Below are 21920 nucleotides of genomic sequence, written 5' to 3'. Positions count from 1 at the left end.
CAAAATTAAAGTCGTGGGGCTGCCTTTAAAGAATAACTGTGTTCTCCTAAGTATTTAAGTAAAATTTAAACAAACTTTTGTGTAATTTTAGGTTCATAAGCTTATTTCCCTATTATTAGGTATGGTAAATTGTATTTACTGGGTATCTTTTATTGATTACTCCCAGGGCTTGTATGCTTCAGTGCTGTATCCTTAGGTAGCAGTGAGAATGGTAGAGACTTGTGACTGGTTGGTTTTTCTAATGGCTAAGTTTAACCCAGACATTTGATTTTCTATTCCATGCAGTAAGTAAATAGTTTTGGTGTTTAACACACACACACCTTATTAAGAAAAATTTCCAATTAATAACATCTTAATAGAATTATCCCAGTTTATTTTAAGATACTCAGTTCTGTTGATTTTTGTCCTAGAAAATTGGAGATGAGCTGAAAGTGTTAAAAACTGTCTTTTATAGGTTATTTTATCTGATGCTAGTGCTCCTGGTGAAGGAGAACATAAAATTATGCATTACAGTAGAAGACAAAGAGGTAAAAATCACTTATGAATATCTGGTTGACAAGCCATTATATAGAAAATGGTTAAATGTGATATTCCTCTGGTATAAATATAATAAATATATGTTTCCTCCTCCTCTAGCTCAGCCTAACCATGACCCAAACACTCATCATTGCTTATGTGGAGCAGATGGTAAGTTTCTTCTTTGGAATTTGAGTCTCTTGGATTAAACCATAGCAAGTTGATGAGTTGGTGTATAGTAATGAGTTATTCATGATTGCCTGGAAATTCTAAAGTGCCTTGCTGATTTTATGTTTGAGAGGAAATTAGTACTGAGTTATTTAATCTGTGATTAATGTTTACCTATCTTTAATTTTTTTTTTACATTTTTCTACCTTTTAATATGGCTGCACATACCTTTAAAATGGACGAGTGTTGACTCCTGAGTGGTAGTCTACACTCTAGGCCCATGTATCTGGGGGACATCTTGTTGACTGAGAACTGCTAGGAAGTTTTAGGCATTTTGGCTTTGCTGCCTCTGTTTGTGTGCTCCTTTGGGCTTTTCTTTGTGTTGGTGTCTTGTGTTATGGTAATGTCTTATGTCTTTGGTTATGGTAAGGATCTTCTGAAAGTGCTCACGGTTCAGTGTTTTGTCATTGTTGATTGATAGCTGATCTCATTATGCTCGGCCTTGCTACACATGAACCCAACTTTACCATTATTAGAGAAGAATTCAAACCAAACAAACCCAAGCCATGTGCTCTTTGTAATCAGTTTGGACATGAAGTTAAGGACTGTGAAGGTTTGCCAAGAGAAAAGAAGGGAAAGGTAAGAAATTTGAGATGGTAGTTGCCTCATTTTTTAAAAATTTTATTTTATTTTTTTTGTGATAAAATATATATAATACAAAATATACCATTTTAACTATTTTTAAGTGTATAATTGAACAGCATTAAATATATTCAGGTCGCTTCATTTTTAAAATAAAGAGAAGACTATTTTTGATTAGATTTTTTACCTACTTTCTCTGTTCCCTCTCGTAGAAATGTGTCTTTGAAAACTCTTTAAAGACACATTCAAAAGCATGCATGTACTCATTCTTTCTACTCTCCACTTTTTCTAACATAGCTTGTAAGTATATGTTGCTTAAGTCTCATAGGTAATAATGTCCATGGCACACGATTTGTTTGTACAAGTAATGTTTCAAATGGTTATTCTTAAAAGGAACTACAAATCAAATATATTAAACTTGTTGATACTTTAAACTTCTTGATACTTTTAAGTTACTCCTAGTTTCTGCATATTTTGGGTTCACTTGATTATATCCAGTCTCTAAAGAGGTTTCTATCTGTTTTAAGAATATGGTACCTCTTTAAAAGACATAGTGAGTGAAAAAAGCAGGTAAGAAATATACTGTATGCTCACAGAGAAGGGTCTAGAGGCATACACATCAAAATACTGGTTGGCTATCCGTCAGAGATTGGCAAACTCCAGCCCTCTAGATTTGGCCTATGAACTAAGAATGGTTTTTACATTTTTTTTTATTTTTTATTTTTAAAGGAAGTTTAGCCGTGAGCTAACATCTGTGCCAGTCTTCCTCTATGTTGTATGTGGGTTGCCGCCACAGCACGGCTGACTAGTGGTGTAGGTCTAGGCCTAGGATCTGAACCTGCGAACCCTGGCCGCTAAAGCGGAGCATGCCAAACTTAAGCACTATGCAGGGGGCCGGCCCTGGTTTTTATATTTTTAAAAGGTTGTAAAAACGAAATAAAACATGAAAGAATATGCAACTGAGACCCTGTGTGTCCCGCATAGGCTAAAATATATATATTTACTATCTGGCCCTTTGCAAAAAACATTTGCCGATCCCTGGTCTAGGTATGATTGGGATTATGGGTAATTTTTATTTTTAAAATGGTTTGGTGAGTTCATTTTTATTTAGTACTTGTAATATTAAAATGGATCTTGCTTTAAAAAAAGCTGTAATGTTCGTTTCACTGGAAAAAAATTACAGGGTTTAGAGTAGACTTGTTTAATCTTTACTCCTTTTGTTGCAGCACGATGAACTTGCAGATAGTCTTCCTTGTGCAGAAGGAGAGTTTATCTTCCTTTGTCTTAATGTTCTTCGTGAGGTATGGAGCAATAATCACTAGAATCAGCCCTCTAAAGCAGAGTGCCATTTCATAGCTTTAATGGCAGCATTCCTTTTTGGTTGTAGTATTTGGAAAGAGAGCTCACCATGGCCAGCCTACCGTTCACATTTGATGTCGAGAGGAGCACTGATGACTGGGTCTTCATGTGCTTCTTTGTGGGAAATGACTTCCTTCCTCACCTGCTGTCGTTAGCGATTCGGTATGTGTGTTTGTGTGGGTTTTTAAACTACTGTTGCAGCCTTCTTGCTTACAGTGCGTACTGGTCCTAATACATAATGTTTGTTTCCTGGTGGCAGGGAAGGTGCAGTTGACCGTTTGGTTAACATATACAAAAATGTGGTTCACAAAACTGGGGTGAGTTCATTCTTGAATAATTTCAAAGCAGAAGTATTTGCTTTTATAAGAAGATTATTTTACATGTATTTTATCACTTACAGGGTTACCTTACAGAAAGTGGTTATGTCAATCTGCAAAGAGTACAGATGATCATGTTAGCAGTTGGTGAAGTTGAGGATAGCATTTTTAAAAAGAGAAAGGATGATGAGGTAAAGTGTTTCTATTGCAGTAGCTAAATTGCTCCTGTCTCTAATAGGCTATGATGATCCTGTGATTGTACTTTTAACCTCTTTGAGTGCGTTGTTATATTATTATATATGTGTGTCAAACGCCAATGTAATCATGAGTGGCCAGTGCTTTGATTATTTTATAAAGGCTGTGATGCTTGCTGTGTGGAACTGTGTATTGCACACTGTGTGAATTGCACTGTAATTTTTTTCTCTCTTCATAATCCTGATTAAGATAAAAATCCAAACACGTGTCTGATCAACAGGATGTGAAATGAGGGTTCCAAGACTGGAAGAATGCTGGGAATGAACTAGTGGATGCCATGTTTTATAGGAAATGTTTATGCTGTGGAAGTCAGGTGAAGACCTAGGAACTCTGTACTCTGGTAGTGGAGTGTAGGGGCCTCTGGGTTAGATAGCATCAGTCTAGGCAGAGGGTTGCAGCTCTGAGTAAGCAATTCAACATGAAAGAAGGAAATAAAATAATAAAGCACTTGGAAGTTGATGACATATGATGGAGTGAGTGCTTAGGTGAGAAGTCCAGTCTGGCTTGGGCAGTTGGGAGTGTGGTTGGGCCGGTCATGAGACAGCAAGCAGTGGGGGTGGAGCAGGTTGGGGTGAGGACAAGGTAGAAATTGAGTTTCATTTTGGAGATACTGAGTTGGAGCCGTCACAGGACACCTGAGAGGAGAAAAGTCCGTGAAGCAGTTAGATGGATATGTGTAAAGCTCAGGGCAGAAGTCTTTTGGAAGGAGATTTGAGAACATTAGCAGAATACTTCACGTCATGAGTGTGAAGTTGAAATCCCTGGAGCTTTGTATGGAGTTCAAGTGCCTCCAACAGAAACCTTAAGAAGCATGGATCTTAAGGAGAAACGGGAGTCAGTTCTAGAGAGGTGGGAGGAAATCCCTGAAGAGATGAGAAGCCACTGGTGCTGCCGGAGGCGTCAGAGTGAGATAGGCCCCTAGTCCATGGCCAGGGGCTCAGAGGTCCTGAAGAGTTAGTGGGGTGGAGGGGCAGTAGCCTGGAGGCAGAGTAGGTTGCAGGGTGATTGTGCAAGAGTGGCAAGGGAGGCAAGCAGTGGGTAAAATGAGCAGATAGTAGCTTTTTAGAAAGAGAGTGAAGGAAATCCTTTTAGAAACTGATTCTATAAAAAGTCATATGGCTATTTTGAGCAAATAGCAACATAATAATATTGCTACATTGCTTCATTATCTCCTAACAGATTAAAACATGTCATTGCATCTGACAAGATTTTATATTTTCTTCAGCTTTGTATGCTATAGCTAGTGATCTCTTTTAGAACCTTGGGTCCCATTTTATATACCAGTGTGAGTAGACTGTAAGTGTTCTTTTTAAAGCCTTTGGTACTTGGTAATCTTCTGTGATGGCAAGAATTTTTCACATGTAAAATTTAAATAGCATAACTGACTTTGTCTAGGATATCAAATATCTATCAGGACAGCCATTTTTAACTAAGCCTTCAACAATTATGGTGGCTCCACCTGACCTGCTGCCATTTATGCTTAAGAAAAAACTACACAGATGGTGTAGTACTTGGTGTAAAAGCCTCACGTTAGAACAGTCCTTTTATGTGGTTTTAGGTTACTCTGTACTATTAAGTATTGGTGATATTTGCCATTAGAGTGGGATGTATGGGATTTGATAGATACCAGAGTGCTTCAGATTTGAGTAATAAAGTTTCCAGCTGGCCTGGCAGAGAGGGCATTTTAAAGCTTTGGATCGTTTTTGGTATCCCTGACATCATATGATGTTTGTCAGCATGGTTGGACATCGGGGAAATTTATGAACCCTGAGAAATTCAATATAATAGTATCTAGGTGTGTGTATTTTCCCAGGAAGTGTGTCTCCGGCGTTTGACAGACTTCCAAAGGAGTTCATAGCACACAAAAATTAAAGATCAGTAAAGTCCAACCAGGTGTACCTATTTTGCTTATGTGTAACTACCACCCTTAGAAATAGGTATTTAACTGACCAGCAGAATACGTGGTAAAAGAGGAATACATCAATATTTATTATTAAAATTGAGCAGTTAGGTCAGAAATATGATGCTTTTTATTTTATGAGCTTTGATGTTTGCCTTTTGTCTTGCAAATCTTCTTCATTTATTCAGCATATATTTATTAAGTGTTTACCGTGTGCCAAATAGTATTCTGAGTGTTACTGATACAACAAAAAACAAAAGAAAAAAGCAGACAAAAATTCCTGACCTCATGGAGCTGATATTCTTCCGCGGGAGATGGACAATAAACACAAAAACTGAGTAAAGTGTGTAATGTGTTAGAGAGTGATAAGTGCTGTGAAGAAAAAACCAGATGAGGAAATATCTGGGAAGGTGGACATGAGGACATTGCAGTTCTAGAAAAGATGACTAGAGAAGGCCTCACTGACAGATGACTTTGAAGGATATGAGGGAGTAATCATGCAGGTATTTGCAGGAAGAGCATTTCAGACAGAAGGAATAGCCAGTGCAAAGGCTCTAGGGCAGGAGCTTACCCAGGATGTTCACAGAACAGCAAGGAGCCAGTGTGGCAGGCACAGAGGAAACAAAGGGAAAGTAGTAGGGGTAGGAGAGGAGGTCAGAAAGATGGTGGAGGGCCAGATCTGGTAGGACCCTATAGGTCATTATAAGAACTTTAGCTTTCACTCTGCATCAGTGGAGGGTTTTGAGTATAAAAGTGACAAGATCTGACACATATTATAAAAGGATCACTCTAGCTGCCCTGTTGAGACTAACTGTATGGAGGCAAAGATAGAAACAGTGAGCCCAATTAGGCTCTTTCGCGATAATCCAAGGGAGCCAACATGGTGGCAGTGGAGATTGATAAGAGGTAATTGGATTCTGAACATGTTTTGAAGGTAAAACTAGTGGATTTGGCTGGTGAATTAAATGCTAGGGGTGAGAGAAGGAAAGCTATTAAGAATGACTCCAAAGCATTTTGTCTGAGCAATTGAAAAATGGTCTGAGCTGCTGTGATGAAGAAGACTGGGAGGCACAAAGCTAGGGGTGGGGATGCCATTTGGGGCATGTGAAGTTTGTACACCCAAGTGGAGATGTTGAGTGGGGAGAGGTCCTGACTGGGGAGTCATCAGCACGTAGATGGTGTTTAAAGCCGTGAGACTGGATGATCACTCCCATGAGAGTGAGAGATCCAAGTACTGGGTGAAGAGGAACGCCAATATTAAGGTGTTGGGAAGTTGAGGAGTGAAGGCATTCAGCAAGAGTGAAAGAGGAGAACCAGGTGAGTGTAGTGTCCTGGAAGCCAAGTGAAGAGCACGGATCAAGAAGGAAGAGTCACGGTCAGATACGGACTGAAAACTGAGTAATGGATGTCACAGTCTGTGGGTCATTGGTGACCTAGACGAGTGTAAAGATGGGGCAAAAGCTTGATTAAAGGAATTGGTGGTTTTGCTGTCTGAGGAGGTTTTAAGGTCGTCAGTCACCATGTGTCCAGCATTCAGCCCCTCTCCTGGCAGAAAGCACAAATTTCAGATCTCAATAGGGTGTTATATTGCAGGTGGCAGTACTGACTTGGAAGTGATGGAAGTGCAGCTGCTAGTAGAATGACAGTCAGTACAGTACCTGCTGGCCCCTGTTTTAGTCCACAGCAGCCGCCATGGCCACCGTAGCTGTCGTTTCAGTGCCTTGATGCTCACAGAAACTTGGGCGTGGGAGGAATGCTTTCTGGGGTAAAGGAGGCCTTTGAGTTGCCCAAAGTAAGTGGGGAGTTACTTGTTTGTATCTTCTCCGTATTGGTGGGCTACTTGCTCCAGGGTAAAACAGAGGGTCTTTGTTATGACTCTTGCATTCTTTCCTGAAATGATATCAAAAACTATCTGAAAAAAATTAAGAGGAATAATTAAATTGTATCTAAACTCAATTTAGAATGCTCTCTGTCTATCTAAAGTTCTGATAAGCAGCACTTTGAACATATAGGCCATTGCCTAGTTTAATTAGTTACGTTTCTGGGGTCTTCCTTTAAAACTTTGTCTCCCAAATCATTCCTGGTAATGTTTAACTCTTACATTTTTGTGTAATTATTTGACAGAATAATTGGATTTTATACTTTTAGGACAGTTTTAGAAGACGACAGAAAGAAAAAAGAAAGAGAATGAAGGTGAGTTTTAATTAATTTCATCAGATTGGCAATAACATACATTTACAATTTGGGAGGAAGATAGCTTTTTATTCCTTATCCAGTAGTTTGTTAGGGACGTAATGTCTACCCAGCTGCCTCTTACCTGGAGAAAGAATGCTGGTGTCAGTTTTAAAGAAGTCCTTTCTAAGCTCTAGAGTCTGAGGAGATACACTTGATGGGCCAGAGGGGCCGGGTAGCACTTAGCTATTTGAATTTTTTACGGTAATTGGGTATTGTTTTTGTAATAAAAATAGTTAGCTCTTTGTATCTTCTTGAAAGTTACTACATTCTGTCTATATCCTTGTCAGGTTACTCTTCCTAGAACACAACACTCGAAACTTTGTTGTTTCTCTGCTCAGAAATTACCAGTGACTCCTTAGTTCCGGCAGTATCCAGTTCTATCTTCGTCTGGCGTGCAGAGCATACTATGATCTGGTCAAGTTCTCACCCTGCTTTTCCCCAGTTGTCTTCTAAATATACCAAGTCCCTCCTGACTCAGAGCCTTGCCTTTGTTTGGTCCCTCTAAATGGGTTTCTGACTTCACGGCTCCCTCCCATCTTAACATTTTCCACGAGGCCTCTCTATTGCTTCTGCTTGTAATTCAGGTTGAGCAGTCCTTTCTTTTAACTCTAGTGCTTCTCGCTTGTGATATTTGTTTGCTTAGTTAATTGCATAACACTTTATAGTCACTTAACTTCTTAAGTTTTTGTTTTTCTTGTCTTCCTTACTGGATTTTAAACAAATGGAGTTTGGGGACCACCTTTTATTATTATATTTTATTAGAATCGAGCAATTTCAGGAACCTATAAGGGAGAAAAGTAGAGTTATTGATTGTTGCAGGTGGGTTCAGAACCACTTAGATAGGGAAGGGCATGTTTGATGTCTACCTTATATATTATTATTTTCTTTCAGTCAGTGTCTGTTTAAAAAATATCTTTTATCAGTCATCCATGACTGTCACCTACTGTAGCTATAATCATAGCTCTAACTAATTGGAAACAAAGAGTTAAATTCCATCAAGGTGAAGGATAAATAGAAGTTGTATTTCCTAAGTATAAATCAAACTCTTGGCTTATTTTTTTACCTTAATAGTTATCTTTATTTGCCTAAAATTGTGTCTTGAATGCGTTTTGAAATTGTAAGTGAACATAAGGGAATAACCTAATGAGATTTGAATAGCTTCTATGTATCAGAAAAGTGTATTATATGTACTTTTATAGCAGAGTTATTAAGTATTACAGACTCTTGTTTACAGGGTAAGTTACCATCAAATCAAACTGTAGACAACCCTGTAATGTTAACGGAAATCCATTTCATCTTTAAAGAGCTTACAGCAGGGACTCTTTTCCATTGCCTTCATTTCTTCCTGTCATCTAACTGTGTTGTGATTTAATTTTAATTTCTACATTCATTTCCATTTATGTTAGAGAGATCAACCAGCCTTCACTCCTGGTGGAATATTAACCCCTCATGCCTTGGGTTCAAGAGATTCACCAGGTTCTCAAGTAGCCAGTAATCCGAGACAAGCAGCCTATGAAATGAGGATGCAGAATAATTCTGTGAGTAACTTATTTTTATGTAGCATTGCAGAGTGGTGACTTTCAGATGCCTCTCACAGTTGTGTGTGAATTTATCACTTAGCCTGGCGTTGTTTTGTTTTATAGTTTTTCTCAATTTCTTTTGCCTTGAGATATCTTTAACTCTGTTAAACCCTTATTAATGTGAAAATATCTGAATGATGTGGAAGAAGAGAACATGCATGTGAATGTGGAGAGCTGAGTGGCTGCAGTGTGTCTCTAATGCAGTCGGGCCCCAGTGCTTCCTGCTGCCCCAAAGGTGCTGGGTGGTGATGGTGCTAGAAGCATGACAGGACCTCCAGATGTCTCACAGCTAGAGCAAGAGAAGAGGGGGGTTTTGCTGCCGTATTTCCCCTTTCCTCCCAGGGGTCAGTTATGGGCATTTTGCAGAATAGTATTCCTCAGTTTGTCAAATACAGGTACTCCTCACTGCCTACACTCTCACTCTCCAACTCAGACGTGGACTATATCTGAATACATATTTTAAGGTAGCTCTCATTATCCAAATTTTTTTTAGAGCTCTTTTTTTGTTGCTGGGAAAGATTTGCCCTGAGCTAACATCTGTTGCCAGTCTTCCTCTTTTTTTCCCCCTCCTCAAAGCCCTAGTACGTAGTTGTATATTCTTGTTATAAGTCCTTCTAGTTCTATGTGAGCCGCCACCTCAGCATGGCTACTGTCAGACAAGTGGTGTGGTTCTGCGTCCGGGAACCGAACCTGGGCTGCCAAAGCGGAGCGCGCCAAACTTTTTTGTGAGGGAGATCAGCCCTGAGCTAACATCCGTGCTAATCCTCCTCTTTTTGCTGAGGAAGACCGGCTCTGAGCTAACATCTATTGCCAATCCTCCTTTTTTTTTTTTCCCCCAAAGCCCCGGTAGATAGTTGTATGTCATAGTTGCACATCCTTCTAGTGGCTGTATGTGGGACGCGGCCTCAGCACGGCCGGACAAGCGGTGCGTCAGTGCGCGCCTGGGATCCGAACCCGGGCCGCTAGTAGCGGAGCGCACGCACTTAACCGCTAAGCCACTGGACCAGCCCTGAGTGCGCCGACCTTTAACCACTAGGCCATCAGGGCTGGCTCGGTTGCTCCCTATTTATAAACTCAGGAACTGAATGGATTTGCCTCATGGTATTCCTCCTTATTTGAACGTTGTAATCCAGACTGCAGAAACAAATCATCTCAGCCAGCAAGGCTATGCTCTGTTCAGTAGCTTCTTGTAATAGCAGCAGACCATGAGCTCAGAGCACCCGGCAGGGCAGCAGCAGGGGTAAGGGAACAGACCGTGAACTAATGTACACAGACAAAAGGTAATCAAAGCTATTGCTTATTTCAGGCTAATAGGCATGAGAGAAAGAGAGAGTGTTGTAGAGGGAGGAAAGATATTATATAAGGTACAGTATCCTATGTAAACTTTTGCTATGATATATCCAAGGAAATTACATAAGTTGGGATATTTAAATTTCATTATTCTAATAGTTATCCTATTGATGCTCAAATCCTTTATCACAAGGCAACCCTATATGTGAAATTTTTGCCATATCATGAGACTGGTTGAATTTATATTCCCATAAATTCACACTTAGAAGTTTTAGGACCTTAGATTTGGAATGTGGAAACAGATTTTGCATCTTCTGAGAGAAGCGGCTGGGGTTTCTGTTGTGTTTTTTGTTCTGTTTTTCCTTTCTTGTCTTATTCCTTACACCATTAACAGAGTGGGATATGGAGAGTCAGTGAAAGGTTTTGCAGTGATATGCTTGTGTAGAATGGAAAAAGCTAATGTCCATCATTTAAGATTATAGTGACTACCGTCCTCACAGAATGAACTGAGAGTGACTAGTATTGCTAAGACCACGTTGATGATAAAATGCTTTTTTCTTAATCTCAGGGAGGCAGGTAGGTTTAAACTTTGCCGGCTATGATTGCTTTGAGAAAGATTCCAATATTCAGGCTCCACAGGATTAGACTATATTGATTAATAATGTCTGCCATGGGAAGAGGAATGGGGAGATTGGTGATTAGGTTGCTTATTTGATCCTGTCTTAATTCTCCTTGACACAGTTATTTCTACTGGAATCTTTGCATAGAGGAGTTTTCATCTAGAATGTGTTGAATTTAAGGAAATCATGAAACCAAATGACCAGTTTATTTAAAGGAAGCCTTTCCAGTTATGGATTTTTGCTGTGTTATTTTTTCTGAGCTGTTTGGGTGTGCTGGGCTCCAGTACTTGACTGGTATCTACTGATGGTCAACATGGTTAATGTTTTATTAGATAGCTTCTGTTTCCTCATAAATATGTTTTTAAATTTTGCATTCTGAAGTGTAGTTTCATTATATTTGCAACCATTCTCGGTTTAGTAAACTTTGATTGCAAAAACAGCTTGTTAAAAAGAAATTTGAATGAATTGGTATGACTCTGGTATGTTTAGGAAAGAATATTTCTGAATACTTTTGTTAGTAGAGATAGAGCAGAAAAGAGCAGCAGATATTTAGCGTTAAAGAGCAAACAACTTCTTTTCTTCTTTTTTTCCCTCGAAGGTATATTATTTTTGTTGTCTAAAGATAATTTATATCTTGTTTGTGAATTTGGGAAAGACTGCTTTGTTTACAACTTCTCTGTACTTAGATGATTGATAGGAATATCACTCTCATAATTTAATCCAAATGGATTAGTGTTGTTTAAAAACTAATAGGGATGACTTACTGAATGGTTAACCACCATGCACCAGGCAGGCAGCTTTGACGTTTTACATATATTGTTTCATTTAATCCTTGCTATAACCTGTAAAGAGATAGAACAGTATCATCCCTGTTTGAAGTTGAGGCTGACAGAGGTTAAATAAATTGCCCAAGGCCATACAGCTGGTCAAGGTTGGACTTGGTATTTCAGACTCAGATGTGTCTGACTGAAAATACCCATCTCATTTTCCAAGTACAACAGTGCCTTCCTGGATTTATTTTTATTCTTTGTGGGGTTTTTTTTTGGTTTTTTTTTTTTGGTGAGGAAGATTGGCCCTAAGCTATCATCTGTTGCCAATCTTCCTCTTTTTGCTTGAGGAAGATTTGCCCTAAGCTAACATCTGTGCCCATCTTCCTCTATTTTGTATATAGGTGGCTGCCAACGAGTGTTTTAGGTCTGTGCCCGGGAACTGAACCCGGGCCGCTGAAGCAGAGGGCCCCAAACTTAACCACTAGGCCACAGGGCTGGCCCCTGTTTTCTTTTTTCTTTTCTTTTTTTTTTTTTTGATAGTATTAGCCATACAGTATCATGAATAAAATTGATATTATACATTTATTAAAGGAAAGTGTTGTGAGCTCTATGTGAAATATAGTTTTGCTTTGTTGTAACTTTTCTTGGCCTTTGGTGTGAACTACCTTCATGCTGAGGTTTTAGTTACAGTATCATTAAAATAGGCTCCTGAGTTCTCGATTTAAAAATAATTTACTTGAAATATCTAATATACTGTGAATAACAGAAGAAAAACTTTACCATGAAAACATTTTCTGCCACTTAGGTTTTTGGTCATTTAACATTAAAGTTGCAGAACATTTTAATTTTTGTGTGTGTGTGTGTGTGTGTGAGAAAGATTGGCTCTGAGCTAACGTCTGTTGTCAATCTTTCTCTTTTTGCTGAGGAAGTTTGGCCCTAAGCTAACATCCATGCCCATCCTCCTCTGTTTTGTATGTAGGATGCCACCACAGCATGACTTGCTGAGTGATGTGTAGGTGTGCGCCCGGGATCTGAACCTGTGAACCCCGGGCCGCTGAAGCGGAGTGTGTGAACTTAACCACTATGCCACCAAGCTGCCCCTAATTTTTTAGTTAAATATTAAAATACTTTAGGGTGCTACTGTGTTCATTGAGTTAGGTACAAAGGGAAGATAATGGTAAATTTAAAGTGGTATCCAAGTCTTTGAAATAATAAAAGCTGCATTTTTCTAAGATGACTAATAGATTTTATTTGTACAATGAATTTTAAAACAACAGGTATAAAATAGTTTAACAGATATCTGGCGGAGTCTCATTAAACTGTTGCTTTCTAGAATGGTTGTACTAGGTTGAACCACTTACATCTAACTTTATTCTCACCAGCATTGAGTATTTTATGTATTAATTTATATACATATATATATATATTTTTCCCCTTACAGCTTTGTTAGTTAATTGGTGGAAAGTGATCACAAATTCATAACACGAGGGAACCACCAAAGGAAAAAATGTTCAAGTCCTATAATTAAAAAAAAAAATCTATGAAATTAAGTTTTTCTTATTTCCTCTGAAGCAGTTTTTACCTTAATGTTCAAATTCTTTTGAGTTTAAGCATAGGAGGCTTGGTACTATATTATTCTTTTTTGGAGAGGTGGAGTAGGCCAAGATCAGTCTTTATACTTTCTAAATATATTTACCATATCTATTTAATAGCTTAAAAAAAAATGTATTACTGTGGAGCATGGTGGTAACAGTAATTGGATGTAACTTCTTATGTGAAGTGAATAATTAAATCCTTCCTCTGTAATGTCATAATTGTCTACAGAGTCCTTCAGTATCTCCTAATACGAGTTTCACTTCTGATGGCTCCCCGTCTCCGATAGGAGGAATTAAGCGAAAAGCAGAAGACAGTGACAGTGAACCTGAACCAGAGGATAAAGTCAGGTGAAGCCATTTTTTCGTAGCACTTTGGTAGCAAATTGCTGAAATAGATGCCGTCTAATGAATGCTATTTAGCTTAGAGCAGCAGTGCCTTCAGATGCTTGCCTGTGATCTTTTTATCCACCAGTAATTAATGTGGAGGGTTAGGGTAGTCAGTAAATTCCAGTGAGATGTGTAAGCTATAGCTGTTAAACCTAAGTATCTAGATTAGTATGCATGCTGGTTTTCGTCCTGCAAGCCACTTTTCCCTCTGAGACCAGGCACTAGATCGGCTAGACATGAGGTGTTTAGCTCTATGTGATCTGAATGTTACTGTTATGAGATTAAATTTTCAAGCTGCTTAACCCAGAAAGTTCAGTTACATTTGGTTACTTGATATAGTTTGTTTTAATCATCTCAATTGAAAAGTTTCTTCTTTAAAATGAAATATGCAAAAGGCTTTCGGTTAAGAGAGAAATGTATTTTTAAAAACCACGAACTTGCATATGCACAACTATATTTCATGACAGAGAAGAGTCCCATTAGCTATATACTTAAAATTTATAATAGGAAAATTGGATTCTTTAATTTATACAGAAGTTTGAGATCATTATATAATAAGATTAACAGCCTCTTGTGTGATTAAATCTGGATTTGAACCCTGGGCTCAAGTGCAAAGGGCCAACAACCTCAATAATTGTAACTCATTTAGAATTTTGCAAAATGTTTTATTTCAAAGTTAAACAGTAGTGGTTCACAGCTCATGCTTCTTTTATAGGACGTGGATGATGTGTTTGTATTTATGATTAGAAACTTCAGAAGTGTGATGTCTGGTTCTGTATTTTCCCAACATCTTTTGATGTCAGATTCAGAGATCTGTGGTGACTTGTGATTGAGCATCTACCTGATCTGAGTTTTTATCCTCTGCTTCTGCAACTCTTGGAGTATATTTTTTGTTTTACCATGTAGCCATCATGATCAATATCAGCTTAATAGTTAACTTGATTTTTTTAGTACTTTATTGTTTAATTTTGGTGCTGAAGATAATCAAAGTAGAATTGCTTCTATCAAGAAATGCTTGGAGTTCTTAGCATTTATTTCATTAATAGTTTCTGTAAAATAGTGATATGCAACATTATGGATAGAAGATATTTCTCCTAATTGATGTTCTGTAAATCTTTTGCGTGGGGGTAAAGTTAAAATTGGTATGGTGTAGGGGCCGGCACGGTGGCACAGCAGTTAAGTGTGCGCACTCCGCTTCGGCGGCCTGGGGTTCGCAGGTTCAACCGCTTGTCAACCCATGCTGTGGCGGCATCCCCTGTAAAGTAAAGGAAGATGGGCATGGATGTTAGCCTAGGGCCAGTCTTCCACAGCAAAAAGGGGGAGGATTGGCATTGGATGTTAGCTCAGGGCTGATCGTCCTCAAAAAAAATAAATAAATAAAAAAAATTGATATGGTGTATTCTGAAACATGACTGCAATTAATTAGTAAGATCTGGCACATGGTAGAAAAGAGCCCTTAATGGAGAATCATCCTGATGTTCTTGATCGTTCTTGATTTTTTTTTAGTATTCTTTGGCATCTTTAAATCTTTCAGAGATTGAGAAATGAGTACTTAAAAAAATAAAAAAATATACTTTGAGTGAAAATGTGGTTTTTCACATTGTATTTTCAGTGATTAATGAAAATTTAGTGAATTGATGACCTCCTCCTAAGTTTTACCAGAACGTGTGTGTGTGTGTCCGTGTCCTTCACTTATGCCAACAATGCTTTGCTGAATGAGGGAGAAGGCCCAAGGATAGGGAGAGTAGGTATATACATAATTTCTGCCTGGCTTCTAGATTATTCTTTTTTAAAAAAGTAATTTAGTTGACTTTCTTTATGTAATTTAGATATACTTTAACAAACTGAGGAACTTGAACTATATAAAATATCTTCAGTATTTGCATCTTAAAATGTAGTTTTAGAATTGTTCTACAATCAAAAAAACATGTAAAACAGTATGAAAATCTGAGCAAACAAGTGTTGTGTATCTACTTTAATAAATGGTTATTCTCTTTTTTTTTTTACTGTAGTTTTGTAATGATCTTTCTAGAATCAGTGTTTGAGTTTTTAACGTTTAACTATCTTTAAGTTGATAATAAATCCTGTGAAAGTGGACTTTTTAGAAATAATTAAATGATGCTATGTTAATATTACTGTTTAACTCATTTACATTTTACCTGGATATTAAGTATAAATTGATTTGGATGATAAATTGGTAGCTAGTTACTGAAAGTGTATTAATTCAACATGAACTGGCTTTGCCTGATTTTTAGGCTTTGGGAAGCTGGTTGGAAGCAGCGGTACTACAAGAACAAATTTGACGTTGATGCAGCTGATGACAAATTCCGTCGTAAAATTGTACAGTCTTACGTTGAAGGGCTCTGCTGGGTTCTTCGATATTATTACCAGGTACAAAATGAATATTTTCCTCTAAATCTCTAGTTAATCATTTTAAGAAAATAGTTATTTCTATAATAGTGTGTGTTGTTGAGCTATATTCTGAAATTGAACCCAGACTCATATTTTCAAGCTTCCTATAAAGAAATTCATTACTTATTAAATAAGATTTGTTTGTAAAGCCTTTGAAGCTCGTTAGGTGTTAATATATAAATGAAGCTAATTTTTGTTATGCTAAAGAATTTCAGCATTAAATACTGTGGTTGAGAGTACTTGGTCTTTAAAATTATTAAAGTTTATTGTTTTTTTTAATTGGAATAAAAAATAACAGAGTAACTAATACACAGTCGCTAAATGACTGAACAAAGGACAAAAGCCTGGAAAATAACTGGTAAGAATTTGAAAGGAATTTGAATGATACCATTTCCTCCATATAGTGTAGTGATGTTACATGAAGTGCATTCTCATTGGAGTAATCTGTATCTGACTTAAAGCTTTTGATAAATGAGATGTCAGATTGGTGAGAGATTAGGTGGACATATAGGGGATTGTAGCACTGATAATACCTGGTTTCGTGCTTGGGGAGTGAAGCAAATTTGATGTGACTTGGGAATAGGTGAAGTTTGTTGGAAAGTAGAAAGTAATTTAATACACTAAGTATCAATTATAAAATATTCTCATTTCGTGTTTTACTCCGACCCTCAACATTTTTCTCCCCAAAGTTCCCAGTACCTAGTTGTATATCCTAGTTGTAAATCCTTCTGGTTCTTCTGTGTGGGACACCGCCTCAGCATGGCTTGATGAGCGATGAGTAGGTCCGAGCCCAGCATTCAAACCGGTGAACCCTGGGCCGCTGAAGTGGAACGTGTGAACTTGACTGCTGTGCCACTGGGCCGGCTCTGACCCTCAGGATTTTAACTCACTAGGCGCAGAGTCAAAACTCATTTCAGGAAGGCTTCTCTTTTCTTTGAGTATAACTTACTGTTTTTTCTTTTTGATTGGTTTACTTAAATATTTTTAAAGTAAAGAGAAAGTTGTCACATGAAAATATAATAGGGAATTGTAAAATGAAACTTTTGGCTCTTTTACTCTCAGTCACTCTTCTAGTGATGTCCCTTACCTACCTGTACACTCAGTGAGTGTCAGCTGCAGTTGTTCTTCATTTTATGGGATGATAGCAGCTCTCGAGTTGGAAAGAAATGTCACCAAACACATTTTAAGGATAAAAATCTTCACCAAATTGTGTTTGTTAATATAAAGTTTGGTATTAACTACTGATTATTAAAGATGCTTTACAGTATTTTTTAAATCAAGGAGCCGTTGATACGAAGTAAAAGTTTAGATTTAATCCAAACATCTTTTAGGACTCATGGAAAAAAATTAATATATGGAATGTATACCAAAAGTCATATGTTTTATTGGTAGAATATTATAGGTTGATAGTTTAATTTTTTTGTCTTTACTGTGTCCATCATTAACATAGATTTGTTTTTGTTGTTGTTTTTTGTTTGTTTTTACTGATTTTAGGGCTGTGCTTCCTGGAAGTGGTATTATCCATTTCATTATGCACCATTTGCTTCAGACTTGGAAGGTATTGCAGACATGCCTTCTGATTTTGAGAAGGATACTAAACCAGTAAGCTCGAGTATTTAGAGCCATAACATTTGTAGAATTTTGGCTTAGATAAAAATTGTGTCTTATCTTAAACTTTTTTTCTTTCTTGCAGTTTAAACCAGTGGAACAACTTAGGGGAGTTTTTCCAGCTGCAAGTGGTAACTTCCTACCTCCATCATGGCGGAAGCTCATGAGTGATCCTGTGAGTGTCTTAGTTTTTGAGTGTGTTGGTAACTGGATTTTTGTTGTACATTTTGCTAGCACTAGTCACAATTGCTTTTGCATCTTATAGTTACAATAGTGAAGTCCAGAAACAAAGTAAAAGTATTTGGATTCTTCTGTATATTTTTTACTACTTTTTTTCCCCTGCTTTCCTTGGCCATCAGTACCCTACCCAGTAAATAAAATTGATATGTGTTTGGGAGAAATTCTTATAACAGTCATTTTGTTCTCAGCATACCTGTAAGTCATTATTTTTATTGGTTCCAGCCATGTGTGGTGGGTACCAGAGCATGAAGGCTGGTTTACCTGCAGTCACCGCTGCGTGTGTTTTGTGTCCTAGCTAGAAAGAGTGACACCCAGCTGAGAAGTAGGAATTATTAGAGTTAATAAACTCTTCACTGTCTTGGGCCCACAGTCGTCAGTTCTAAAATTCTTTTATAATAAGGCCTTTTTATTTTCATCTTTTAAAATAAAATTGTTAATTTTGTTTTTACTAGGCCCGGGATTAGTGACCTGATATCTTAATAACATTTTTTAAAAGGAATGAAACTTCATTTTCTTATCAGGCCTGATAACTCGAATGAAAGTTGTATCAAATTCTTTATAACAGAAATATGTGACTTTTGTTTTGAATCTTTGCTTTTCTCCCTGATACAGGATTCTAGTATAATTGACTTCTACCCTGAAGATTTTGCTATTGATTTAAATGGGAAGAAATATGCCTGGCAAGGTAAAATTTAGACATTATTCCTTTTTGTTAAAATAATTTTCTCCTTTTGGTAAACTGTAAGCAGACATGATTTATGGGATGAAAGAATTTCTGTAAAAGATAAGTATTTTAAAGATTATATGTGAAATTTTGATATTTTTTCATCTAACCTGGGATTAGCAATGATGAACAGTAATTTTAATAGTAGCATTTTGATAAACAGTAAATTGAGTTGAAATAGATTAATGATTATATCTTTTGTCTCCTTTGTGATTAATTAATGGGATGTGGGACATGCTCCTTCCATCAGTAGCTCATTGACACCTTGTGAGGTTGCTGAGAGTTGTAGAAACATGAAGTGTCCGTGTGGAGGTTCACTTATACTCCATGGAAACTTTTGAAAAAAGTATTAGAAATTTAGTTTAAATACTTGGCATTAATCATTACTTAAAGTTTATTTATTATTTACATATCTATTTTCTCATTCCTTCTGCTCACAGATTTTGTAAGAATGACAATATAAAATTAGTACTAAATTTAAGGTACTGTTGATCACTCACCAAATGTGTGATGATGACTGAATGTAAAACACAGTGGAGAAGTCTGTCACACAGTGAGCCAACGATTATTTCACACCTAAGCCCCTTTCAGCAAATTATTTTAACCTTTTCTTCCACCATATATTTTTCTAGGGTAATAAGCAGTTTGGTAAAATCATGTTTTCACTCTTTTTCCTTTATTATTCCCTGTGATGCAGATGACCAGTAAAATGACTCAAAGAGAATTGTGGCGCAAAGGGGGATAAATAATAATTTATAAATTGAAAATCATTATTTTATGAGATTTTAGGGTTGACTTTTGGTTATGTAGTAACAGAAATTTCATATTACTTTAATGGAATGATAATGAGAATTGCAGCCTATTGATTGGGGTTGTGTAAGTGTTGTGGTCTGTGGTCATATTTTGTTATATGTCAGTGGATTGGGGCCTTAGGTTGTTTTTGAACGTGTTTTGTGGAGGATGTTTTGATTAAACTGGAAGGAGAAGAGATATAGGAGAATGGGAGGCAGTAAAGTAATAGTATAAATACATAAATAAGTAAATATATTTATGTAAGTGTTTGTTAAATAAATCCTTGCCTGGATTTTTTAAATAAATGAGTAAATGTATAAGCGTGCAGCTGACTTGCTGAGTGATCAGTGTGGTGTGAAAGATCCAGAGGAAAAGGAAGTCGTGCACAACAGTTACAGTGTCTCCACATCCTTGCCGAGATTTGTTATTTTCTGATTTTCGATAGTAGCCATCCTAATGGGTGTGCAGTGGTGATCACTGTGTTTTTGCTTTCCGTTTTCCTAATGATTAGTGATGTTGAACCTTTTATTCATGTGCTTATTGGCTATTTCTGTCTCTCCTTTGGAGAAATATCTATTCAAGTCCCTTGCCCATTTTTGAATTGGGTTTTTGTTGTATTGTAGGAATACTTTATATATTCTGGACACTAATCTCTTATCAGATATATGATTTGCATGTATTTTCTCCCATGGTGTGGGTTGTCTTTTCACTTTGTTGATAGTGTCCTTTGATGCACAAAAGTTTTTAATTTTGATGAAGTCTAATTTTTGTGGGGCTGTTTGGTGGAGGTTGCCTGTGCTTTTGATGTCATATCCAAGAAATCATTGCCAAATCCAATGTCATGAAGCTTCCTCCCTGTTTTCTTCTAAGAGTTTTATAGTTTTAGCTTACATTTAGGTCTTTGATCCATCTTGAGTTCATTTTTGTATATGGTATAAAGTAAGGGTCTAATTTCATTCTTTTGTGTGTGGATGTCCATTTTCCCAGCACCATTTGTTGAAAAGACTGCCCTTACCCCATTGAATGGTCTTGGCACCCTTGTTGAAAGTCATTTGACCATGTATGTGAGGGTTTATTTTTGGGCTCTGTATTCACTTGGTCAATATGTCTGTTTTTGTGCCAGTCAGTACCGAACTGTTTTAATTACTGTATCTTTGTAGTAAGTTTTGAAATCAGGAGGTGGGAGTCCTCCAACTTTATTTTTATTTTTTAAGATTGTTTTGGCTATTTGGGGTCTCTTGAGATTCCAGATGAATTTTAGGATGGGTGTAAACTCAGACCTTTAATATTTCTATATTTTTATATGTTATATAAATATTTTTATTTATTAGACTGTAGCAAGAAGACATCTTTCTTGAGGTAAAATTTAGTACTATTAGGAGATAGTCATTTCTGCATATGTCTTTAAAACTTATCGGAAGTCATGATAATAAGTAAGTTCTTGTCTAAGTTGAGTACATCTTATTTTTTTTTTTAATTTATTTATTTTTCCCCCAAAGCCCCAGTAGATAGTTGTATGTCATAGTTGCACATCCTTCTAGTGGCTGTATATGGGACGCGGCCTCAGCATGGCCGGAGAAGCAGTGCGTCGGTGCGCGCCCGGGATCCAAACCCCGGGCCGCCAGTAGCGGAGCGCGCGCACTTAACCGCTAAGCCACAGGGCCTGCCCAAGTTGAGTACATCTTAAAATGATAGAAGATAAAATATATCTGGGTACTTTTTCAACATTTATTGAAGATATGTTCTTGCAATGTTGTGTTTTCATAATATTTGCTTAGTATGTATTAAAGGAATATAGCATAGTCATTTCAAACACTGTATTTTCTACATAAACAGAGAATTTAAGTAATTTGATCAAAGTCACACAGTGGCAGCACTGAGATCTGAACTTGGAGAGCATGACCACTGTGTTTACCTAAGTATTACCACTGCTTGGGCTGCCTCTGTGTTGTTGAGAGGATTGAATGAGCTCATGCATGTAACGTAGTAAATCAGTGGGAAAAAAGTAGGAAAGAGTAGCTGCTGTTGTCGTGTTTACTGTCAGCTCCCTCTCAGGCAGGACCATCATCACATCTGGGTGTGAGACGTTCCTTCCCACCCTGGCCAGTCAGACTGATTTGTTGCTTAGTAACCTTATTGCTGTCATTAGCACTGCAGGTTGCTTACTGTTTGGAGTTAGATTCTGGAGTTGATATTGAAGGAAAGTCTTTCTGATGATTTGTTTAAATCCTAAATCTAGTAGGTAGAAAACAAAAGCTAGATAATGTAGTTTTGCACGATACAGATTTTGTTAAGTGTATGACTAAATAAAACTTGACCACTGCCTCGGTTTTTTCTACATAAGTGTTTACCGGTAATTGATAAATAGCCTTACTCAGATGATGGATGTTAATAATCCTTGAAATCACTTTTTGGACCTTCAGAATTCACACTAGAACCTAGTTTCTTTTTAACTTTAAAAAATCTATATATTCCCCTACTAGGTAGTAAAATTGAACGTGTTTCCTAAT

The 21920-nt window shown here is 37.2% G+C and overlaps 1 protein-coding gene across 1 annotated transcript in view; it reads left to right on the top strand.

Annotated features, from left to right (window-relative positions):
- LOC147911374 (5'-3' exoribonuclease 2-like) overlaps nt 1–21920 on the top strand; it is a 171690-nt gene that overhangs the window by 17663 nt on the left and 132107 nt on the right. The window contains exons 8-21 of the mRNA XM_087428022.1: nt 455–527; nt 637–687; nt 1166–1323; nt 2553–2627; nt 2714–2847; nt 2945–3002; nt 3086–3193; nt 7306–7350; nt 8799–8930; nt 13477–13595; nt 15890–16025; nt 17541–17648; nt 17740–17829; nt 18507–18579. Coding sequence (XP_087284148.1) covers nt 455–527; nt 637–687; nt 1166–1323; nt 2553–2627; nt 2714–2847; nt 2945–3002; nt 3086–3193; nt 7306–7350; nt 8799–8930; nt 13477–13595; nt 15890–16025; nt 17541–17648; nt 17740–17829; nt 18507–18579 — 1360 coding nt within the window. The remainder of the gene's footprint in view (nt 1–454; nt 528–636; nt 688–1165; nt 1324–2552; nt 2628–2713; nt 2848–2944; nt 3003–3085; nt 3194–7305; nt 7351–8798; nt 8931–13476; nt 13596–15889; nt 16026–17540; nt 17649–17739; nt 17830–18506; nt 18580–21920) is intronic.

This window comes from Ceratotherium simum, unplaced genomic scaffold (genome assembly GCF_057802395.1).
Source record: "Ceratotherium simum simum isolate JZ-2026a unplaced genomic scaffold, ASM5780239v1 HiC_scaffold_43, whole genome shotgun sequence".
NCBI classification, from domain to species: domain Eukaryota; kingdom Metazoa; phylum Chordata; class Mammalia; order Perissodactyla; family Rhinocerotidae; genus Ceratotherium; species Ceratotherium simum.
This window is presented reverse-complemented; position numbering and strand designations above follow the sequence as displayed.